The sequence below is a fragment of the Lampris incognitus genome, chromosome 20, assembly GCF_029633865.1.
Source record: "Lampris incognitus isolate fLamInc1 chromosome 20, fLamInc1.hap2, whole genome shotgun sequence".
Lineage (NCBI taxonomy): Eukaryota > Metazoa > Chordata > Actinopteri > Lampriformes > Lampridae > Lampris > Lampris incognitus.
Window position 1 is genome coordinate 21960506 of NC_079230.1, and position 24726 is coordinate 21985231.

The 24726-nt window shown below is 43.5% G+C and overlaps 1 protein-coding gene across 1 annotated transcript in view; it reads left to right on the forward strand.

Moving 5' to 3' along the window:
• LOC130130640 (phospholipid-transporting ATPase ABCA1-like) overlaps positions 1-24726 on the forward strand; it is a 302901-nt gene that overhangs the window by 82773 nt on the left and 195402 nt on the right. The window contains exons 14-20 of the mRNA XM_056300397.1: positions 2079-2301; positions 12324-12545; positions 16765-16969; positions 17370-17486; positions 18535-18706; positions 21519-21650; positions 23601-23740. Of these exons, the coding sequence (XP_056156372.1) occupies positions 2079-2301; positions 12324-12545; positions 16765-16969; positions 17370-17486; positions 18535-18706; positions 21519-21650; positions 23601-23740 (1211 nt within the window). The remainder of the gene's footprint in view (positions 1-2078; positions 2302-12323; positions 12546-16764; positions 16970-17369; positions 17487-18534; positions 18707-21518; positions 21651-23600; positions 23741-24726) is intronic.

Sequence of the window (24726 nt, forward strand, 5' to 3'; positions counted from 1 at the left end):
CATTGTTTTGTTAAAAAAAAAAAAGAGAGAAGAAGAACAAGAGGGGCGTCCGGGTGGCGTGGTGGTCTATTCTGTTGCCTACCAACACGGGGATCGCTGGTTCGAATCCCCATGTTACCCCCGGCTTGGTCGGGCGACCCTACAGACACAATTGGCCATGTCTGCGAGTGGGAAGCCGGATGTGGGTATGTGTCCTGGTCGCTGCACTAGCGCCTCCTCTTGTCAGTCGGGGCACCTGTTCGGGGGGGAGGGGGAACTGGGGGGAATAGCGTAATCCTCCCACATGCTATGTTCCCCTGGTGAAACCCCTCACTGTCAGGTGAAAAGAAGCGACTGGCGACTCCACATGTATCGGAGAAGGCATGTGGTAGTCTGCAGCCCTCTCCGGATCAGCAGGGGGGGTGGAGCAGCGACTGGGACAGCTCGGAAGAGTGGCTACAATGGCCAGATACAATTGGGGAGAAAACGGGGGGGAAGAATCAGGATACCCCTCCACTTCCTTCCTTCATAGATCCTTTCATACATTTGCAACCTTTAAATGATAGTCTTTACTCTATTTGTACCATTTGCTTGGGGTTAGTCAACCCAAAATTGGATTTTAAAAAAAAAGTGTTTATTTTTATTTATTTTTTTGCATGAAGAGTCTTGATATTTCTCATTCTGTACGATGACTGTACCTGGCTGATGACAGGTGCAGGGGACGTCTTTGTAGAAGTCTAGTAAATCTGGCAGTTTGACATAAAGCTGCCCAGGTGGTGTTTTGCAGTCATTTGTAATGAATATAAAACCCAGGTCAGTGATCATATAAAAGCATACTAGGGTTTTGTTTTGTTTTTTTGTCCTTCAGTAACAACAAGGAGTAACTGGGTGTTTTTTCCTTAAATGGACCTGCTGCTAGCTCACCAAGCCAGGTTGAACGAAATCTTTATAAAAGCAAAGAAAGTCCAACTGATCCCACGTCCCCTTGTGGAGAAAAAAAAAGCACTTATTGTCCAGGGCTAATTAGCAATAAAGGAAAGTAGACCTTTGAATGAAGCCATTTTCACTTGGCGTCAATTCAATAAGCCCCTTAACAGATCACTCTTCCAAAAAGTTAGCGGAGGAATTCATTTAATGTAAATGTACTGGAAGGATACTTTGATGAATTCTTAATGTCCGGCATCGCTTAAAAACAGAAGATCATTCTGCCGATTACTGCAAATTCTACTTGTGTTCAGTCTACACATCTGTGCTGAACAGCACTTTGTTGGCAAACCTGAACTGGCATTTATGGATTTTAGGCATAAGTCATATGTGAAATCCATACATTGTCAAAATCAATTTGATATCTCTCCTTCACTGTCTAATAAAGGAAAGATGGCACTTTGGTATATTGCTAGAGTAGGAGATATCGACATGGCATTTTGGTGGCATTATGAGGCCAGTTTAATATCACCTTATTATGTTGTAACAGCATCAAATCGTTCATCATCTCTGGAGTGACACTGCAGCACTAAATGGCCTGAGTGAGCTGATGGTCCTGGTTTATGAAGGTTAGCTCGGTGTGAAAATGGATAGATAAAAAATAAATACAAACAACTCGGCAACAGCGAATCTATAAAAGTCTTCGAGCCCTGATGGAAATCCTCCTGAGTGTTCCTCTTCCCAGATTGTCCCTCGTGACATTTTCGGTATTCATCACATCCCCCCCCTTCTTTTTCCTCTTATTGAATGAACAAGTACAAGTTAGCTCAAAATCTGGGAGAATGTGAGGAGGAAAAATAACATTGTTTGCATGTCTGAACCCCCAACTCCCTGTTCAGATCCATATTGTCAGCCCCTAAATGTTGTAAATAAGAAACTGTTATCGCTTCAAAGTAAGATTTAGTAATGCATAAAACTGCAGCATACAGTTTAGGATTGTCTCCGACAGGCCAGCAACATCTTCACATCAACACACTTGCAGCAGATATTAAAAAAAAAAAAACACAGCAGCATGTGTCCAGCCTCTGTGCCTCTTTACCAAAGACTTTGTCAATGCACGCCTGCTCTGTCAGCTTGAAATCCTGACCTTTTTGATTGCCTTCCTCTGCAACCAGCTTCATCCAGAGTATCGGAGGCATCCTACCCATGTTCCTGGTGCTTGCCTTCATGTATACTGTCTGCATGACCATTAAAGGCCTGGTGCTGGAGAAGGAACTCAGGCTGAAGGAAGTCCTGCGTGCCGTCGGTGTTCAGAACAGCGCCCTGTGGTTTGCATGGTTCACGGAGAACTTGGTTCTGCTCACTGTTCCGTGTGCACTCATAAGTGTCATGGTTAAGGTCAGTGTGAAGCCAAGAGTCAGGCACAGCACCAAATCACAAAGCACAATGAGCTGTCAAAGTATGTAAAAGTGATGTGATGTTTATGTATTGTGAGACAAGGACACTTGAAAGTTTTACGGATGCGAAGTACCTCATGAACCTGGTTTCTTATTCACTTACTCACTATGGTGGCAAACTTTGTGATAAAAAGAAAATAGTCAGTCTTGTCTCTCTGAGTACGTTTAATTCACAGATAATCCCACGTAATGTGGACTCAGTCTCACCAAGGCCAGAATGAGCCCAGAGCATTTGATACATGATTTTTTATAGGGTCAGACAAACAACTTGCATATCAGGGTGGAATGTGGTTTTCTGCTGACACCAGTCAAAGGGAGCAGCCCCCCCCCCCCCCATCTGCAGGAGCAAGCTACTTCCCCTTCTGCCATAAGAAGGCCACGTACCAGCCGGGGAAGAACTTCTAGACTAAGGTAAACATGGAGAAAGCAGCCACTGTCTTAGCACCAAGGACGCGCCAACAGCAGCGGACGGGTCAGTCGTAGGCAAAACATAAGTCGTATGCAAAAACATGTGAGCAGTACGTGACGTCTAACTAGAAACACGTGGCTCTGTTTGTCCCGGTACCAAGGTTACAGCAGAACCTGTATAAGGTTGTATTTTTCCATTACACTCACAAACTTACATTCAGGAGGGTGGGGAGATGACTGCTCCAAAAATGCATGAGTGAGTGCATCTAAAAATATATATGCTATTTTAAGATGTAAAAGATCATTAGATTTTTTTTTTTCAATTAACATTATAATCCTCATGGGTAAGAAAATTGGCATTTTTCTGCACCCCCACCGCTATTGTCTCATATCCTTTTCCTCATATTATTTTTTTTATACCCCCCCCCCCTTTTTTTTCTTCTTCCAATTATATCCGGCCAATTACCCTACTCTTCTGAATTGTCCCGGTCACTGCTCCACCCCCGCTGCCGATCTGAGGAGGGCTGCAGACTACCACATGCCTCCTCCCATACATGTGGAGTCACCAGCTGCTTCTTTTCATCTGCTATTCCACCCAGTTCCCCCTCCCCCCCAAACAGGCACCCCAACCAACCAGAAGAAGCACTAGTGCAGCAATGAGGACCCACATCCAGCTCCCACCCGCAGACACGGCCAATTGTGTCTGTAGGGACACCTGACCAAGCTGGAGGTAACATGGGGATTCGAACCGTGATCCCTGTGTTGGTAGGCAATGGAATAGACTGCCACACCACCCGGATGCCTCGTTTCCTCTTATTCTATCTCTTGGTTATTGCCCATGCGGTTCCATTCGAGGTAGGATTTTACAGACATGCCCTCGACAGAGAAGCAAGTCAGACATTCTCCATCGCCTTTAACGTGTTCAAACAAGTCAATCTTTTGATACACGTTTTTAAGTGTTTCTGTGGGCATGTTTGCCAAACAGAAAGGACACTTGCAAGGGACATCCTGCAAGGCCTGATAGAAGGGACTAGGAAGAGAGGGAGACCGAGAAAAACCTGGGTAAACAACATCGGAGAATGGCTACAGATGAGTGTAGTGGAGACGGGGAGAACTGCGTTGGATAGGGAACGGTGGAAGAGACTTGTTGAGGCATCAGCTGTGCTCCTACGACCTCCATAGGTTACGGAACTGATGATGATGATGATGATGATATGTCAGCTTGCTTTAGCTACAAACATGATTCAAACGAGCTAACTTTAGCTCTGTTGAACTGGTGCAAAAAGCATCTAATTTACAATGTCAGCATGAAGCATTCAGTCATGATATTATGTAAATAATATATAACATTAACGAACCAAATTTGCAGTCAGTACCAGGCCTACTTCCAGTTATAAACTTGAGACAATGATCCCGTATCGTTCTGTTCCCGACAAAGTCACACGACAGTTGTGCTTCGCATCTATGACACTGTGTCCTTGTTTCAACTACATTGCTGTAATGCATCAAAAAAGGCGTGTAATGCTTTTAAACGATGATGTCACTGACATTCTCATTACAATCACATTGTGTGTCAGAGCTGGTAAGCTGTAACTCTGCTCTGAGGTCATGCAGATCAGACGAGAAAAGGTGGCGTGCTTTGTGTTTTGGAGTTCCTGCTCTCATTAACCTCAACACAAATAATTTACAAGCAATGAATCAAAAATAACTACGATCTCTGATTTCCTAAATCCCCCTTTTTATGCTTCTTAATGGAACATGTACCTAAACCGCATTTTTGCCAAATGAAAATCGCCTCTTGTATCTCATTTGCCCTTTATTTCTTGTAATTGCATCATCTCTCCTCATATGCCGTAGGCATAAATAAGGACTTCTCGTCGTGACCTCTGAGCCGGGAAAGTGCTGTATGTTTCTCTGACTGAAATGAAAATGAATCATTTTAATCATTTAGAACCTGCCATGAACGATAATAACTCAAATTCCAAGTAACTCTTGTATGCAAAAGTTTAAAAGCATCATGTATTTTGAAATGCTGGGTGGTGAGACAAATGTGACGGCAATGTCTTTCAGCTTTGATAGAGCTGATTTCAAATACGTTGAGTTCTTTGTTATTGACATTACTGCAAAGCTGAGGAAAGGATTTAGTATTTTCACAATAAATAGGATACGTTTTTGTTTTAAAAAGTATTTCGTTCATAGACCATTTGATGACATTTTTATATTAAATTTAATTTCTGAATAAAATGCAGTCAAACTGTTACATCTGATATTTCAGTATTGTTCAGATATGACCCCCAAATGATTTTCAAGTCTGTAAATACACATGTTGCATGGCTGTTACAGTAAGATGTTGTTCACAGTTAAATAATGAAGTTAACACATCCAGCACAGCCTCGTCCTACCTTCATGCAGTGGTTGTTCTAGCTTGTATGGTGCCCTGGGTGACCCCCCCCCCCACCCACTCAACAAAAGTTATGTGTCCACCCCCACCCCCCCAGCCAAACAAAACCCCACTATTCTGCACTAACTGTAATTTTTATTCAGACATTTGGAATAACACAAATATATAATCATAACATTTGAAACTATATTAATATAAAAATACAAGGCTAATAAATATCAAAAAGAAGTAACAAAGACAAGTAGAAACAAATTGTAGTAAATACAAATAGAGAATCAAATTTTTACAATATTACCTTATTTCTAACAGAAAACACACAAATAAAACTAAATCGCACAAATCCTATATCACACAAATGCACAAGTCGAACAATACACATACAGAAGAGAACTTGATTATTACGCCTCAAAAAAGAGACACACAAATTAAATTGAACAACTGCCATCTAAACCCTGACCTGTCTTGACTTCCTTGATGTGACATCATTGATTACGTCATCATAGGAACTCTGCCCAGCAATTGCATTGTTAATACTTATGAATGCAGTGCCACTAAGGCGTACCTTTGACATGGTGGACCTCAGGTAGGATTTGATGAGCTTCAGCTTTGAAAATCCAAAGGAGTTGGATCAAGTGCAACTGGACTTGGTATATATCCGTGAAGATGTTTCGCCTCTCATCCAAGAGGCTTCCTCAGTTCGTGCCTTTCTGACTAGACCAAGCTAGTCTGACTGGCTGGTGATGAGATTCAGAATTTATCCTCTAGGAGTCGTTGTCAGAGCTATTGATATGCGTGGCTCTTTGTGATCCGGTGTTTACCAACGCCCGTCGCTAACACAGCCAAAGATATGAGTGGCTCTTTTGTGTACCGATGTTTGGCCGCGCCCGTCGTTATCGGAGCTATCGGCGAAACGTCTTCACGGATATATACCAAGTCCAGTTGCACTTGATTCAACTCCTTTGGATAACCATGAGCTGGATGAATAAGAACATTCACAGACAGCTTTAAAAAGCTCCTCTCTGCTTCAGCTACGGTCACTGGAAGAGTCAGACAAATTCTGAGAGCAGTCCACCATTATGGATAAATTTCTGAGAGTTCCCTTTCGTGTATAGATATCAGCAGCTTAAGCAGGGTCATGGACACGAACAGGACCAGTACATGCACTTCTGCTGCTCTAGACGAAAAACAAGTATGCTGCCCCTCTTTTTGCAACATGTCATACCAGTAACAACACACAAACACCAATATGCCGTACACACAATGCAAATAGTCCATTGCAACGCTAGTGTGTTCAAAGTGTCAACAATATGCATGACACAATACGCGGGTATTTGTGGACCCATATACAAATAACGCACCAAACAGGTCTTCATAATAACTCCAGTAACCTGGTTCCAAATTCTTTGCAGTAGATTCATGACGGCACGTACAGCTATTTTACAAATCATCTAATGTCAACTCCTCAAACTAAATAACACCTGTGCAAATCTGTCATATACACATCTTTCTCATGTGCATCGGACACACACAAACACGAAATGTGCACAAGCACATATAATATCATCAGGAACTTAAACAATGGCTGGTTGGTCCCGCCTACATTATTTAACCATTTACTGGTTGTATTTGAGACCTTTTTTTATGATAAATGATCGTTGTTACTGGGTAAAAATAATCTCCCACGATTATTCGACTACTTGACTAATTTTTGGGAGGAGTTGACGACCACTAAAATGCAGCAGTCGTGAATGCCCTGATAGAGAGGTTTATTAATTATTTCTCTTTTGGACAGCTGATGAAAGTTCCTTGCTTATTTGGCTGCACAAAATATTTGGTGATTGCATGTAAAAGTTTGGGAGCCCCCCGATCTCAATCTGCATCATAGTACAGTACATAAAAAATTATTTTGCAGCATCACGGTAAGAAAGTGGAAGTATGTTGTGCTTGTCAGAGGATCTTTCTTTAGTCTCCTGTGTGACCATATGTGTTGATGTAAACTACCCCATATGTGATGCATTGTGGGGGGGGGGCTGCACTTGCTAGCTGAACCTGGAGATTGTTTAAATATGATGAATCCAAATCAAATTTTCTCTCTCTCCCCCTCTCTCTCTCTGTCTCTCTCTCTCTCTCTCTCTCTCTCTGTCTCTCTGTCTCTCTCTTATACATTGCACCTGTGTTGCTTATCTGGTGGACTGATTCCCTTTCTATGAATTAATGTGCATGCAACATGAACTATAGAAGAATAATCACAAAAGGGAGGCATGTTATTCTCACTGCAGCTGCCATTGTACTGGACTCTCACTAGGTACGGCAGTCCTTTCGGTGCCGCCGTTTTTATCTGCTGTATTAATGAAATGGAAAGGGGTTGTCCTTTTTGATCTTCCTAATCAATTTTTGCAGTTTAATTAGAAAAAGCTTCTGGTAAATACAAACTGATATTTGAACAGCTGGGTGAAATGTAATTTCCCATCAGCCTAATGTGTTTGCAAGCCATCAACAATTTGTAAACATTAATAACAATAAATTGAGTTAGCTGGGCGCCTTGGAGGAACAACTGCGAGCATGATGTGTATTCAAATCAGATTCCTATTCTAAATGATAATTTCACAGCCATTTTCAGCACATTAATAATAATAGCGAATCAGATGGCAATTATTGGAAGGCTGTATCTGGATAAGGTGTGATGGCAGCTAGTTGTGTCATCTGCACCTGAGTGCTGTGTATTTTACACCTGTTCTGCTTTCCATTTTAGGCAATGTAAAGCGTTTATGTGGCATCCAGAGTTGATTAATACTGGCCCCACACTTGTGTCTTCTGAAGGCAACTGAAACATGAAACTAGTACTGGTTTGACAGGGTTTTCTTCATGAAAAGCATCATTATTGATCAGAGACAACCAATAGACTTCTTTCCCTACACAGCATGTCTTTTTTGGACTTCTGTGACTCCACCTTTTAGATTTTTGGTGCTCCATGTTGAAATATCATTGATTTAAATGAGGACAAACATGACTCTATTTACATCTTGTCAGCCGCCTATGCACCCAAGAGTAAAATAAAATGCATAAAATAACTAAATAATACGTGTAGGTGTCAGTGTTGTCCTCAAGTCCAAAATGGGGATATTGCCAGAAATGGTGATACATCCCCATATAGTCTAAATATTTGACAATGTCTGTTTTCTTTCCCTTTAACTAGACATTGCCGTTTTACATGCTCCCCCTGACTTAACAATACAATTCCACATCATGTCATGTTTCATCTTCTTCTTTTTTTTTCCAAGATGCATTTCACAACTTTTATTTCAAATGTAGGCAGAGTAAGTCCGCACACTTTAACCTGATGCTGTGTTCCACTTTATTGAGACTGAGCTGTTGGTCACAAGACCTTCAGAGAATACAATACTGACAAAGACGGGGTCGAACAAATAGTTCCCTGGATATAAATGTATAACAAAAACCCTGTGCTCCTGTCATGGCACAGATCATCCAAAGGTTATTATCAGCAGTTTTTGAATTAATAAAGATTGACTTTGCAGGAGGAGAATCCAAACTCCACTTACAGATTAACTATGTGTAGGGACACACTGACATACAATTACCCTGTGTTGTATGCCAAGCCTGCCAACGGCACAGGTAAAAAAAAATTTTTTTTTTAAAAAGAACAAATAGTTCCTCATCTACTTCTCTCAATCAGGTGTACGCTGTGCACCCATGTCGACTACTTCCTTTAGAGAATTGTAGTTTTACAATAGTAATGTTATGAAGCATAATATTCCAATGGAAGGACCAATTAGGGGGTCAGTGTGAACACAATAGACATGCAACCATGAAGGTAAATATGAAATAAAATATCCATATTTTTAGGCAGCTTAGAAACAAATACACATCAGCAATAAGAAAGGCTAAATCTTATTATTACTATTTGTGTTTAGCATATTCAAATCCAGCAAAATTCTGGAAGGCAATAAATTCTCTCCCCCTTCATTTCCTGCTCTCGCCACAGCTGATGGGTGTTCAATTTCAGACCATAAAGCAATTTGTGTAGCTTTTTATAAACATTTTGCATCTGCTGATAACCTATTTGATGAAATTGACACAGGGCCCCCCTCTGTCTGCTATTGATCCTGACACCCAGGTAATGTCATGGCCTTGTTTTACGCTACAGCTGCTTTCTCCTGGTGACGTGGCCAATGCATTACTGGCTGTAGACATAAAGAAATCAGTTAGTGAGGATAAACTGGACCAGTATTTTTAATGCTTACTGCTCCAATTGTAGTCAGATACATCACATATATTTTTAACCTTTCAGTTTTAACTAGTACAGTTCCTAAGGTCTGGAAGGCTGCTTACATAAAGGTGGTGGAACAGCCAACCTTAACAATTATTGGCCTACGCACACACACACACACACACACACACACACACACACACACACACACACACACATATAAACTATCTTGCCTAGCAAAAATACTAGAATCCCAGGTAAATATTAAGCTTAAATCATTTCTCTCAGCACATTCTATTCTAAGCATACACCTGTTGGTTTTAGAGAAAAGTACAGCACTGTTACTGCCGCCATTCTTGTTTTAAATGACATTATTTTGGCTTTGGATCGAAAGAAACACTGTGCAAATATTTATTGATCTTTCAAAAGCATTCGATACACTTGACCATGCATCGCTTTTAAAAATGCCTCATAGTATCTGTCACTGTCCAGCACCTTTCAGAAGTGTTTGTGTCCAGTAAGTGACTGTTGCCTTTCAGAATTGTGGAGTCCAGGTAGCGTGGCGGTCTATTCCATTGCCTACCAACACGGGAATCGCCAGTTCGAATCCCCGTGTTACCTCCGGCTTGGTCGGGTGTCCCTACAGACAGAATTGGCTGTGTCTGCGGTAGGGAAGCCGGATGTGGGTATGTGTCCTGGTTGCTGCACTAGTGCCTCCTCTGGCCGGTCGGGGCACCTGTTCGGGGGGGAGGAGGAACTGGGGGGGAATAGCGTGATCCTCCCACGTGCTACGTCCCCCTGGTGAAACTCCTCACTGTCAGGTGAAAAGAAGAGGCTGGCGACTCCGCATGTATCGGAGGAGGCATGTGGTAGTCTGCAGCCCTCCCCGGATCGGCAGAGGAGGTGGAGCAGCGACTGGGACGGCTCGGAAAATAGGGTAATTGGCTGGATACAATTGGGGGGAAAATACAAAAAAAAATTAGCCTATTAGTTTCAAAGATAAAAGTTTCCACCTCCCCCCTCCCGGTTTGACTTCCCTCCCTCAGGTTCCTCCGCTCGTTGGCACGTTCCCTCCCCTTGTACATGACTTTAGCCTGGATCTTTTCGGTGGCTATGGTCGTTAAGTGCATTGTCCAGGAGAAAGAGGCCAGGCTGAAAGAGACAGTGAGGATCATGGGCCTGAGAAGCGCCATCTATTGGCTTTCCTGGGCAGTGTCCAGTGTTGTACCACTAGCCATCAGTGCCCTCCTTCTTACTCTCATACTCAAGGTGATTTGTCTTTCACTGATGATTCAAGGAGGATGCCATTCTTATTTTTGAAGGCTGACATCATCATGACATAATCTATGGACATGTAGTGTCTGAATTATTAAAACTGAAATTAAACCAACTCGGTCTCACAGACAAAACGGTCAGATACAACATATTTGTAATTTCCAAAATACATTAATAGCCAGCTTTTTGTCACATGCATACAATACATGACAACTAGTCTAACCGGGCCAGAAGTGAATATACCCCCTCATGATTAGATTACTCGTATATGTCTGGCCTCGCAAGGCTACATGTTAATGAATCAAACCATATTCGGTCACATGCATACTGTGCAGTTCAGTTGATCTATGCATGATGACATAGTTGAACACATCTGCTCATGTCATCCACTAGCTACTGTTAGATTAGAGATGGTCAAATTTAGGTATGAGGTTAGAAATGCTTATGTGTAGGTATTAGAGATGTACAAGTTTAGGTATGGTTATGGTTTAGTTTAGATATATGGTTACAAACGATTATATTTGGCATCGGATCAGAGTTGGTTAAGTGTAGATATGGGTTTGATGTGGTTATGGCCAGGGTAAGAGTCTGTTAAGCGTTATAGTCGTGCTGACCGTACGTCAGGTAAACCTGATCAGATATATTCGGTCGTGTCATTGTTCATCAATAATTTGACACGCATCATATGAATGTGATTGAACACTGGAAATCATGTTATTTTGGGTCCTGCAGATGAGTTGTATATGAACATTTTGTCAGCGAGACTGAGCTCAATTTAAGCTCGGCACACAAAAGAACTCATTACTTGACGCGACAGAGTCATACTTGACATTGAATTGTGCAGTCCTGGCACATTTTGAAAAGATTTTGCAAAGAGGTAGCACACACAGTTTTCATTTACCACAATGGAACAGTTTCTCTACAAAACACTGTTTAAACAACAGCACTAATTCCAATGGAAAAAGTCAATTCCCGCACACACTTATAACCGCTGCACTGATTTATTAAAGAGAGCTGATGTTTCAGCCACAAGGACCTTTGTCAAGACTTAAGAAAGGTGGTAAGTGTGTGCGGGTGTTGACTTTTTTTTTGGAATTGGATCTTAGGGGGATTTAGTCCCTGCACCACAAAAGAGACCACACAAGTGGTGTGCGTGTTGCCTTCTACTAATCAACAGAAGTCCATTACGGTAGTGCAAATTACGCAAATGCAACAAATTCCTCTTTGGGCTTTTGAAGGTGACAGTAGCAACAACCTGAAATGTGAATGAAAATAGGAAGACCCATGCGAAGCCTTCCAAAATCTGAGTGCTCCTTCAAAATGGCAGAGGTGGCTTATCACAACTCTTCTGTGCAATTTACCAACACTGGTCAATGAGATAAACTTAATCACAAGCTACCCTGCCATCAAGCTTCAGATCAGTTTAATCATGTAATTCAGGTTCAGCGGTTTTGCTCCAGCTTGATTAATGAGACACCACTTTATGCAATCACAAGAAATTGCTGAGCTTCTGTTCATTCAAAACTTTCAACATAACTTCCCGAGATGGAATTAACATTTCAGCAGGAACCTGTTTTAAAAGTTAACACTTCTCTATGTATCTCACTCCTATCTACCCCCCCCCCCCGCTTAAATCCTTACCCTGGTGCAGTATGGGAAAGTGCTGCAGTATAGCGACCCCTCTGTAATCTTCGTCTTCCTGCTGGTGTTTTGCGTGAGCACCATCACACAGTGCTTCTTCATCAGCGTCTTCTTTTCCAAGGCCAACCTGGCGGCAGCGTGTGGCGGTCTCATCTATTTTGTCCTCTACTTGCCGCATGTCCTCTGCTACGCCTGGAGGGACGTCATGGTTTTCGGGGCCAAGGTTGCTGTGGTAAGTCTTTTGTATCTGACACGGCTTTCAATACCTTCCCTGGTTCTTGGTGTGATGTTTTCACCGCGTGATTGAGGCTTACACATACCGAAACACATTCCAGGTATGTGTAAACTTCAGTTGGCGCTCAATAAACTTGATCTTGTGTTTCTGTCAGTTTGACATTGCTTGGGATTAGTTCTTTCTTATCATAGCTGTTCAAGTTGTTTTTACCAAGTGTAAATAAGGTCAGTAGAAGGGCCAAAATATGATGTATCTGGAATACATTGCTTTGGATTGAACCAGAAAAAGGAATACTTACAGTTCCACTGACAGACACTGTTATACTGTTTAGATTTAATCAACTCATCGGTGCCACATTTTCCTTTTTTCTGCTCAGGTTTTGATTGAGTGAATTTTCATTAGGAAAAACATAGCGGAAACACTGGTGAAGGTTATTTGTAATAAACAGGCCGGTTCTGCCCAACATGAGACAAAATTAAATTAAAATGCACAAGTCATAGTCCCTCTGTGAATCAAGATGAGCATCGGGACAAAGATGCAGTTAGCTTTATTTATTGCCAGTCCATTAACGTAGAAGTAGGGGACTAGAAATAGAGCATAGTAGAACAGATTCTATTGTATCTTCTTGGGCGAAAACTGGAAGGCTGCCTGGAGGTATTTGGTACCACATATTTTTGAAGACTAGAGTTCAGGTGTTTCTTTGACAGGAAGCCAAGGCCAACACTTACAAAAAGCCACCTGTAATACCAACTTCTGCTTTTTTTTAATATATATATATATATATACTTTATTAATCCCCGTGGGGAAATTCATGCTCTGCATTTAGCCCATCCTAGCTGTGTAGCTAGGAGCAGTGGGCAGCCGCCTTAGAGCACGGAAGGACCAACTCCAGTTCATCTTGCCATGCCTCGGTCAGGGGCACAGACGGGAGTATTAACCCTAACATGCATGTCTTTTCGATGGTGGGGGAAACCGGAGCACCTGGAGAAATCCCACCGCAGACATGGGGAGAACATGCAAACTCCACACAGAGGATGACCTCGGATGACCCCCAAGGTTGGACAACCCCGGGGTTTGAACCCAGGACCTTCTTGCTGTGAGCCGACAGCACTAACCACTGGGCTACTGTGCCACCCACCACTTTACCACTTTACTTTACTGCCCTTTCCAACCATTAGAATTCTGTGTTTTAATTTCATGCTTTTTTATTTCAGTTTAGATGATTTTGGTAAAACTAGGCATGCTCATAGTATCATCAGTGGTTAAAGTTGTGAGTCTTTGGGGCGTCTGGGTAGCATGGCAATCTCTTCCATTGCCTACCAACATGGAGATCGGCGGTTCAAATCCCCATGTTACTTCTGGTTTGGTCGTGCGTCCCTACAGACACAACTGGCCGTGTCTGCGGGTGGGAAGCCAGATGCGGGGATGTGTCATGGTCGCACTAGCGCCTCCTCTGGTCGGTCGGGGCATCTGTTTAGGGGGGAGGGGGAACTGGGGGCAATAGTGTGATCCTCCCACGTGCCAAGTCCCCCTAGCGAAACTCCTCACTGTCAGGTGAAAATAAGCAGCTGGCGACTCCACATGTATCGGAGGAGGCATGTGGTAGTCTGCACCCCTCCCCGGATCGGCAGAGGGGGTGGAGCAGCGACTGGGACAGCTCGGAAGAGTGGGGTAATTGGCCAAGTACAACTGGGGAGAAAAAGGGGGGGGGAGTTGTGAGTCTTTTGAACAGTTCCCCCAAGTTAAAAAAAAAAACGGACAGACTGTAAGGACATGTTTACATGATCCCATCTTTTCAGGAGTGAAAAAAGTAAGATGAATAGTACACCATTGCTCAACTTTCAGTGTAGCCTTTAAAAGTGACCTTTCCAGCGGTGTATGGATCATTTGTCCTCCACCTGTCCTTTCCGCAGACAAAGGCGAGACAAATTCTTTAATCTTCACTGCGATGCATGCAGGCGCGTCCTCCCAGAGTGTCGAACCAGCCCGCGTCCCCTCGTGTTTCAACCCAAACACTGGCACGACACACAATCAAGTATTGACATCTGGCATTACTCAGTTACGGTTTCATCTTTAATATTCCCACAGTGGGGCTTATCTCTGCAAACCTTGTACTGGCAGACCCGCCGTACCACACTGCTCACGCCTTTGATTGAGTTTTTGTGTCACATGGTTTCACGTTTAAAATGAGCTCATTTTCTCTAAAGGGACCAGTCAGTTTTTGTCGGAGCTTCCTAGTTTTTCGTTTTCCTTCACATCCTAATTGTGTTGTGTTGGTTGAATATTGAAACTTATTCAGTATCGAAGCCCCCTCTTCAGCCTCTGCTCCTCCCATACCCTAAGTGCCGTCACCATGTTATATAACCTCTGCATTGTTTTTTTTTGTTGTGTCTCCAGCCAGATGGATCGGCCCGTCTTTTGATTAACCTGAGCAGTTTTTCTCTGATCCAGTGACCACGTGATTCACCCCCACACCTCATTAGAAACACGAATACAGATTTTTCTCCCTCTACCGGCTCGGACAAAACTACATGCTAACCGCGGCACTCCCACTCACGAGCTTTGTCTCTGATGATTAAGCCTTCGCCCCGTTTGAATTAGAAAAATAAATAAATCGTCTGAATTTATATTATAAATGCTGTCACGGATGCCCGTCCATGCTGGAGAGGCGCTGGCGGCGGTGCAATGCATCAGAGGGCCACGCAGCACGTCTCGCAATCCAATTGCCTCCTATCACATTACACTCCCTCTCTGTGTTTACCTCCACCTTTCTCCCCCCCCCCCTCCTTTTTCACCCCAATTGCATCCGGCCAATTACCCCACTCTTCCGAGCCGTCCCAGTCGCTGCTCTACCCCCTCTGCCGATCCGGGGAGGGCTGCAGACTACCACATGTCTCCTCCGATACATGTGGAGTCACCAGCTGCTTCTTTTCACCTGACAGTGAGTAGTTTCGCCAGGGGGACGTAGCGCATGTGAGGATCATGCTATTCCCCCCCGAACAGAACAGGTGCCCCGGACTGACCAGAGGAGGCACTAGTGCAGTGACCAGGACACATACCCACACCCGGCTTCCCACCCGCAGACACGGCCAATTGTGTCTGTAGGGACACCCAACCAAGCCAGAGGTAACACAGGGATTCGAACGGTCGATCCCCGTGTTGGTAGGCAACGGAATAGACTGCTACGCTACCCGGATGCCCAAATTTCTTTCTTTCTTTTTTAAGGTGGAAATAATTTGTATCGTAACTTTGATAGAGCCATCATGTTCCTCTCAGAATTCACATGTTCCTCTGCCAGATGAAAGTCAGTGAAGTCTGCTTTGCTGACATGCTCTCAACAGAGGGCGCCTGTTTTTTCTGCCTCCCCTTCCCTGCCTTTCACTGAAAGTCCAAAGAGTGACATGTCATTTTTTTCGGTCCTTCATGCAGAGGTCAAAGAGGGGCTACATACAAACCCTAGTCTCAGCCCTCATCTGGTGACTGACTGTTGATTGTTTGGCAACATCCAGTTTGTAGGGATGGCAGGGAAGGTTGACAGCAGCTGTATATAGGGACGGCGGTCAGGCGGGAGCTTCGGTACTTCTACAAGGCTGTTCAAATTTAGCATCTGGCAAAGCAACAGCAGATATAGTGGGTATCCATGGTGGTCCCATCTTCCATTGTACATGATGCGTAGCTCTCTAAAGCTTCAGTAAATGGTCGTGGCATCTGCCAGCGTTAAAATTGCTGTGAGCAAATGAAGTGTGATAAAACAGCTGGCAGGCAACATGGCAACACAGAGTGATAGGCCATGACAGACGATGCCTCATGGGCAAAGCATCATTGGCAATTTCCCCACCGTGTGAGAGATACAACCAATCTTTGTTTGCACCACATGAATTGCAGTCTGTGTTTTTCTCTCTTGGTCTGATTGGGAAGTCCTCATACATGCTCACAAAGGCAGCACAGAAATGGAGCCATCTGAGGACATTTTTCCAATAGTGTCAGGTTTATACTGCTGTGGGGTTGACTTGAGTTGAGTACCTCATTTATCCCGAGAGTCAACGTATAGGACGAGCTATGTTTGATACCAGGAATAACATGAGATGATGTCACACTGAAGCATTTTTTCCTTGGTTACAACTAATGAGTCATATGCAAAAAAAATAAAATAATATATATATATATATATATATATATATATATATATACACAAATCTTTTTTTCTGATTTACAGAGTTTACTGTCATGTGTGGCTTTTGGCTACGGCTGTGAGAACTTCTCCAAGTATGAGGAGCAAGGCATAGGAATTCAGTGGTACAACATTGGCGTGAGTCCAGAAGAAGGAGACCACTACAGCTTCATCGTGTCCATCATTATGATGCTCTTTGATGCCTTTTTGTACTGGCTGCTCACCTGGTACACTGAGAACGTCTTCCCAGGTATTGATTTTCTTTTTCCCCATAGCAAACTACTTGCCTTAGATGTCCAGGTTTGCCAGCATGTCTCAGCATGCCATCTCCCATTATTTTTGTGTTACCTAAAGCAATTTCCAAATTGATATTTTAGAAGTTTTTTTTTTGGTCATTTGATAAAGATAAAAAGAAAGTCGAAAGAACGACGATATATTGCATTTCTTGAAGGAAAACTCAAAGGTTTTAGTAGATGTCACACCTCTGTTGCAGCAGGCTCATCTTAATATTCCTCTCATCCACTCGGTGTAGAATAAGAGGGATGATTTATGTGTGCCTTTCTAGAGGAAAGATGCATTGCGAAGTGCCATATCCCCTCAAGCCTGGCTGTTATTAAACGATGAATAACATTCTCCATGCTTGATCACAGGCCAGTACGGGATCCCCAAGCCATGGTACTTCCCATTTACTGCTACTTATTGGTGTGGGACTGTCTCGGCGACTGACGTTGATCCCAATTTCCTTAAAGATGCCTGTGTATACAATGGTATGGTAGAATTTGTGTATTATTTTTTTTCTTTTCTTTTCTTTTCTTTTCTTTTCCTTCTTTTTTTTTTGCAAGTCTCACCTGTGGGCGTTACACATTTTTTATCGATTTGTCAAGTTTCAAGTTCCTGTTCTGTCACTGAGACCCGGGCCCTGTGAAGATGTATTTAAGTTAATTGGAACGGGTTGCAAAAACATTAACGACTTCTTTGTCGCATTGTTGGGGGGGGGGGGGATAAAGCAAGGAGGTTGGTGGAAAAGTCTGGTGTTAAGTCTGGCATGGTGTTAAGTCTAGGACTTGTTAAAGCAATTATTTGTACCTCATTCAGAGAAGGGAGGTGATTTGGCTTGTGAAGACCTTCCCTCCTTTTTTTACTCGTTACAAACGTGAGGTGACTGGCGTCACTCGTAAAAGAACTTAAAGACATCACATTAAACCTGCCTTTTGAAAGGTTAAACATTTGATTCATAACAATAATGATAATAATGAACTTTGTATCACACCTTTCATACCTGCAATGCAGCTCAGAGTGCTTGGCATTAGAGAGGAATAAATTGAAAAAAAAATGCAGTAAAAAGTCACCTTAAAAATTCTTTAGAATCAAAAATGGGGAAATGAAAATTAAAAGCAATTTAAGAGCATATAAAATAGAAGAGATCACTGTGAAAAAAATGTAAAATTTGTAAAATGAGCAATCTATTATCTTATTACATTTGATCTTTTAATTCGTTAATTTCTTTTTATCTTATTCCATATTTCTTATTAAATATCTTTTTATGTCTTTAAATTTTGAATTGCATTTGACATTGCCTTTGAATGTGAAATGTGCCATACAAATCAAAGTGCCTTGCCTTGTATTGTCTGAAATGGAGTGTAAAATGGGAAGATAGAGGCACACTTTAATTAAAAGCTAAATCAGCAGTAATTTTTAATTATTAATCATTATTAATTAAAAAAATTATGTTGCTGTTGAAACCTAAGCATGACTTACAGTTTGAAGATGGTCTGAAAACATGTTTTGATAATGGCTCTTTTCTAAAATGCAAAGAGTACCTTGAGAGGCCACCACCTGATCTGAAGGCGGGGGTCTCCGTCAGGAACCTTGTTAAAACCTACAAAACTGGGAAGAAGTTGGCTGTGGATGGGCTGAGTATCGACTTCTATGAAAATCAGATCACATCATTTTTGGGCCATAATGGAGCTGGAAAAACAACCACCATGTAAGTCCCCTCCCCCCACACCCACCCACCCACCCCGCCCATACGGGTACACTTGTTAGTTATTGAAACCATCTTCCATGTCTTTTCACTTGCTATTTACTCAGTGTGCCGGTTGACTGGTTTCTACAGTATTGTAGGTTTTAATTGGTCAACTGTCAGGGCTTGTGATGAGTGCTGTCTTTCTGAGAATTTTTTTTTGCCATTTTAGGGGCACCCAGGTAGCGTAGCGGTCTTTTCCTGTGCCTACCAACACAACATGGGGATCGCCGGTTCGAATACCCGTGTTACCTCCGGCTTGGTTGGGCGTCCCTACAGACACAATTTGCCGTGTCTACGGGCAGGAAGCCGGATGTGGGTATGCGTCTTGGTTGCTGCACTATTGCCTCCTCTGGTCCGTTGGGGCACCTGTTTGGGGGGGAGGGGGAACTGGGGGGAATAGTGTGATCCTCCTACGCGCTACGTCCCCTTGGTGAAACTCCTCACTGTCAGGTGAAAAGAAGCGGCTGGTGACTCCACATGTATCGGAGGAGGCATGTGGTAGTCTGCAGCCCTCCCCAGATCGGCAGAGGGGGTGGAGCAGCAACTCGGCTCGGAAGAGGTGAGGTAATTGGCTGGATTCAACTGGGGAGAAAAAGCGGGGGGGGGGGATAGATATCTATATCCATATATATATATATATATATATATACACTCACTGGCCACTTTATTAGGTACACCTTGCTAGTACCGGGTTGGACCCCCTTTTGCCTTCAGAACTGCCTTAATCCTTCGTGGCATAGATTCAGCAAGGTACTGGAAACATTCCTCAGAGAGTTTAGTCCATATTGACATGATAGCATCACGCAGTTGCTGCAGATTTGTCGGCTGCACATCCATGATGCGAATCTCCCAGTCCACCACATCCCAAAGGTGCTCTAGTGGATTGCGATATGGTGACTGTGGAGGCCATTTGAGTACAGTGAACTCATTGTCATGTTCAAGAAACCAGTCTGAGATGATTCGAGCTTTATGACATGGCGCGTTATCCTGCTGGAAGTAGCCATCAGAAGATGGGAACACTGTGGTCATAAAAGGATGGACATGGTCAGCAACAATACTCAGGTAGGCTGTGGCGTTGACACGATGCTCAATTGGTACTAAGGGGCCCAAAGTGTGCCAAGAAAATATCCCCCACACCATTACACCACCACCACCAGCCTGAACCGTTGATACAAGGCAGGATGGATCCATGCTTTCATGTTGTTGACGCCAAATTCTGACCCTACCATCCGAATGTCGCAGCAGAAATCGAGACTCATCAGACCAGGCAACGTTTTTCCAATCTTCTATTGTCCAATTTTGGTGAGCCTGTGCGAATTGTAGCCTCAGTTTCCTGTTCTTTGCTGACAGGAGTGGCACCCGGTGTGGTCTTCTGCTGCTGTAGCCCATCTGCCTCAAGGTTCGACGTGTTGTACGTTCAGAGATGCTCTTCTGCATACCTCGGTTGTAATAAGTGGTTATTTGACTTACTGTTGCCTTTCTATCAGCTCGAACCAGTCTGGCCATTCTCCTCTGACCTCTGGCATCAACAAGGCATTTTCGCCCACAGAACTGCCGCTCACTGGATATTTTCTCTTTTTCGGACCATTCTCTGTAAACCCTAGAGACGGTTGTACGTGAAAATCCCAGTAGATCAGCAGTTTCTGAAATACTCAGACCAGCCCGTCTGGCACCAACAACCATGCCACGTTCAAAGTCACTTAAATCACCTTTCTTCCCCATTCTGATGCTCGGTTTGAACTGCAGCAGATCGTCTTGACCATGTCTACATGCCTAAGTGCATTGAGTTGCTGCCATGTGATTGGCTGATTAGAAATTTGCGTTAACGAGCAGTTGGACAGGTGTGCCTAATAAAGTGGCCGGTGAGTGTATATATATGCCATTTTGTTGAGTTGTGTTAGTAGTGGGAGTATTTGAATTGTTGTCGAGAAACGGCAAAAGGATTGGAAATGTTCAGGATGATGAGGGGAAAACAAAAACAAAAAACAAAACAAAATATGCAACTTCATAGGTCCAGATAGGATGGACAAGAGAGCGCCTAACGGCGGCACTAAGGGGTGAAGCAAAGGCATCCCTTCACAGCAAGCATGGAAAAAGATAAGCAAACAGAGTAACAGAAAGGACAGAGAGGGACTCACTCACACGCCGAATTTCCATTCAAATAATTTTCCACCGTGTTCTTTTCCTGCGTGTCGTAACATTTCACACCACGCTCAGTGTGTTTCGCTCTTAGCTGGTGCAGAATTGCCAGTGCTGAAAAATGGAAAGGCGTTTAAGAGAGACATGGTACGCTGATGGCAAGCTGTCAAAATCCTCCATTTCATCTCTTGTACTATTTGTGTGTCATTGTTGTGTGATTGTGTACTCTGCACTTTATCTACTCTGCACCGTCTCATATTTCTTCTTGCATGTGTTTGGTTCTGAAAATAAAGGATGGAATAATGTGCGAAGTGCCGAAGGAAACTGAGAACAGCCGCACGTGGCTTGTGTGTTTCTGAGCATTCTTAATGGTGAAGTATTTTCAGAAAACTGAATTGGAGGGTTTTAATCAAGCGTGGTGTGTTGCCTATGAAAACAGCATGTTTAAGTTGAAGATGGAGGAAAAGTAAGTGGCCATCTCCCGCCCGCTGCATTGAAGTTACTTTGCAGAAATTCTTCTCTCAAGTGTCTCACCAGCATCAGACGTCACGTGGTACTCAATGCAAATGTAAATATAATGACATCATGCTTCAAAATCTACACATTTTGATATTCATCCTCGTATTCTCCACAGGTCAATTCTGACAGGACTCTTCCCACCTACATCAGGAACCGCCCTAATAAATGGATGTGACATCCACACTGAAATGGAGAACATTCGGAAGCATCTGGGAATGTGCCCACAACACAATGTCTTATTTAATGAGTGAGTCTGTTTAGTAGTTGCTGATATTCTCTGTCTGTCCATTTCATATTGCTCTGCCGAAAGAATAGATTTAAGGGTGTCTGGGTGGCGTGGCGATCTATTCCGTTGTTTGAATCTCCGTGTTACCTCCGGCTTGGTCGGGCGTCCCTACAGACACAATTGGCCGTGTCTGAGGGTGGGAAGCTGGATGTGGGTATGTGTCCTGGTCGCTGCAGTAGCGCCTCCTCTGGTCGGTCAGGGGCCCTATTCGGGGGGGAGGGGGAACTGAGGGGAATAGCGTGATCCTCCCACGCACTACGTCTCCCTGGCAAAACTCCTCACTGTCAGGTGAAAAGAAGCGGCTGCCGACTCCACATGTATCGGAGGAGGCATGTGGTAGTCTGCAGCCTCCCCGGATCGGCAGAGGAGGTGGAGCAGCGACAGGGACGGCTCAGAAAAGTGGGGTAATTAACCGGGGAGAAAATTGGGGGGGGGGGGGGGATTTAAGTAAAAAAAGGTGACAAATACAAATGAATACCTGTACCAATAGTTTGCACATTTTCACATCTACCACATACAACTTTTTAGAAACTTTTTTTAACAAGTGAATTAATACAAGACTCTTCTGCATACTGTATCTTCAATGATGTCATATTCACTTGGTTGAAGTGATGATTTATAGTTTTATTTTTCTTGTATAGTTGGCTCAGCACCCCTCTAACTGGATTATGACCTTCATGGGTTTGCAGCGTGTAAGAGTGGTGTAGCTGTGATTGGACGGTGCTGGGTCTCTGAAACCTGCAGTAATGCGTACTGCTCAGTTGTTTTGGTGGCATTTGTTTAACATTTGTCCGAACGTGTCCAGTGTAATAGTTCACCTGCCGCATAGTGGCCATTATTCCCTTTGTTTGTCAAATAATTGGCAGATGCATCTGATGTGTTCTTTCGCTAATGCAAACCCATTTCAAGGTTGCATGATGTATACTCCATGCAGACCTTTGTTCACAAAAGGCATAGTTTTGTGGAGTTTGCGGTGTGTGTGTGCATGCATGTGTGTGTGAGTGAACAAAAACATCGATGAAAAACTTAATCATGTCAACGGCATGTGCGCACACACAGAATAAACTTAGTTGGTGTAGGTAATTAAAATTGTGTTGCTATAAGAGTCACACTGGCGTCGCCTGACATCGTCTGTGGTAACAACTGGGAGGTCAGTACAGTAGGTCAGAACACGGCTTTATGCAGCGCAGTAGCTGATGGGCTGAATTCCTGTGTAAAAGCGTACTGTGATGTATAGCAGGAAGACAGCAACATGATATTCTGTGTAATGGCAAAAAGGAAGCACAACAGCATTCGGTTCGATGCAAATCGATCATGTGCGCTGAGCTCAGTGAATCAGCTGTGTTCCACATCGATATATCACCATCCCATCTTTTTATCCTGCAGAAATTGAATGAAATTTCTGCACTCGAACCTGCTTATTCTAACAGCATCATTGCAAACCATTATTCAGACTTTTTCCACCACCTTCAAAATGTCCCTTCAATTTTTCACACCACACAAACATTACCTGCTATGGCACAGAAGTCTTACATCACAATTATGGCTGAACACCTACAAATTACTTTCATTAATATTTATCCCAGGCCAAGTCAACGCGTCTATATTATGTGGGGTTTAAATATTCATGCATGCAGGGGGGTAGACATTAAAACATGATATTCCCTCCTGGCTAAGCAGTCAAGACCATTTGATAGGATTCAAGGCAATTTTTCTCAGCTCACCGACATGCGATCATAATGGTGCACGATCCCCTTATGGGCCGTGTTGATGTTCCAGGCTGGGTCTTTCAAACACTAATGCTTGACGGACTGCTCAGAGAGGAACGATGCCCTCTTTGGTCATTTGCATCTCAAGGTATGTCAATCAAGTCTGTTCAGATGCATCACATTATCGTTTTCACCTTGACAGGCTGACAGTGGAGGAGCACATCTACTTCTACGCCAGGCTGAAGGGATGTAGCTGTGACCAGTTGAAAATTGAGATGGAGCAGATGATTAAGGATGTTGGTCTTCCACATAAAAGGAAGGACCTTGCCAAAAACCTGTCAGGTGTGTCACTGTGTGTTTGTGTGAGTGTGTGTATTTAGATATGGATATAGGATAAGCCATAGATACAAAAAAAAAATGTTTGGGACCCCCCCCCCCCTTTCCTCCCCATAAATACATTTTTATTTTGGAACCCCCCCCCCCTTTTTTTTTTCTCCCCACTTGTATCTGGCCAATTACCCCACTCTTCCAAACCATCCCAGTTGCTGCTCCATCCCCTCTGCCAATCCGGGGAGGGCTGCAGACTACCACATGCCTCCTCCGATACATGTGGAGTTGTCAGCTACTTCTTTTCACCTGACAGTGAGGAGTTTCACCAGGGGGAAGTAGCGTGTGGGAGGATCACACTATTCCCCCCCGTTCCCCCTTCCCCCCTTAACAGACACCTCGACCGATCAGAGGAGGCGCTAGTGCAGCGACCAGGACACATACCCACATCCGGCTTCCCACCCACAGACACGGTCAATTGTGTCTGTAGGGACCCCACCCTACCAACCCAGAGATAACACAGGGATTCGAACCAGCAATCCCTGTTGGTAGGCAATGGAATAGACCGCCACGCCGCCCGGATGCCCCATGGATGCATTTTTTTTAAACAACTGCTCTTCTATTTATTTATTTATTTGTGTGCACGTGTGTGTATGTGTGTGCTTGTGTGTGTGTGTGTGTGTGTGTGTGTGTGTGTGTGTGTGTGTGTGAGTGACTGCTTGTGCGTGCATCTATTTGCATGCCTTGTACATCCATGTCCCCCGAGAACAACTATCTACCATAGATTATCCTTTTATTCAAAAATGAAGTGGACCTGTCAAGTAGCTCCTCTGCCAGCACATGTGCATGTGGCTGTCTAGACACACACCTGTTGTGTATCTGTGTGTCACAGGGTGTAATTCATTGTGTGAGGGGGGCATGAGCAAGCCCTGCTTGATAAATTGTTCCTAGTCATGGATTGCTTGTGAGCAAAAGCATTGAAATATGACTTTCAGGGTTGA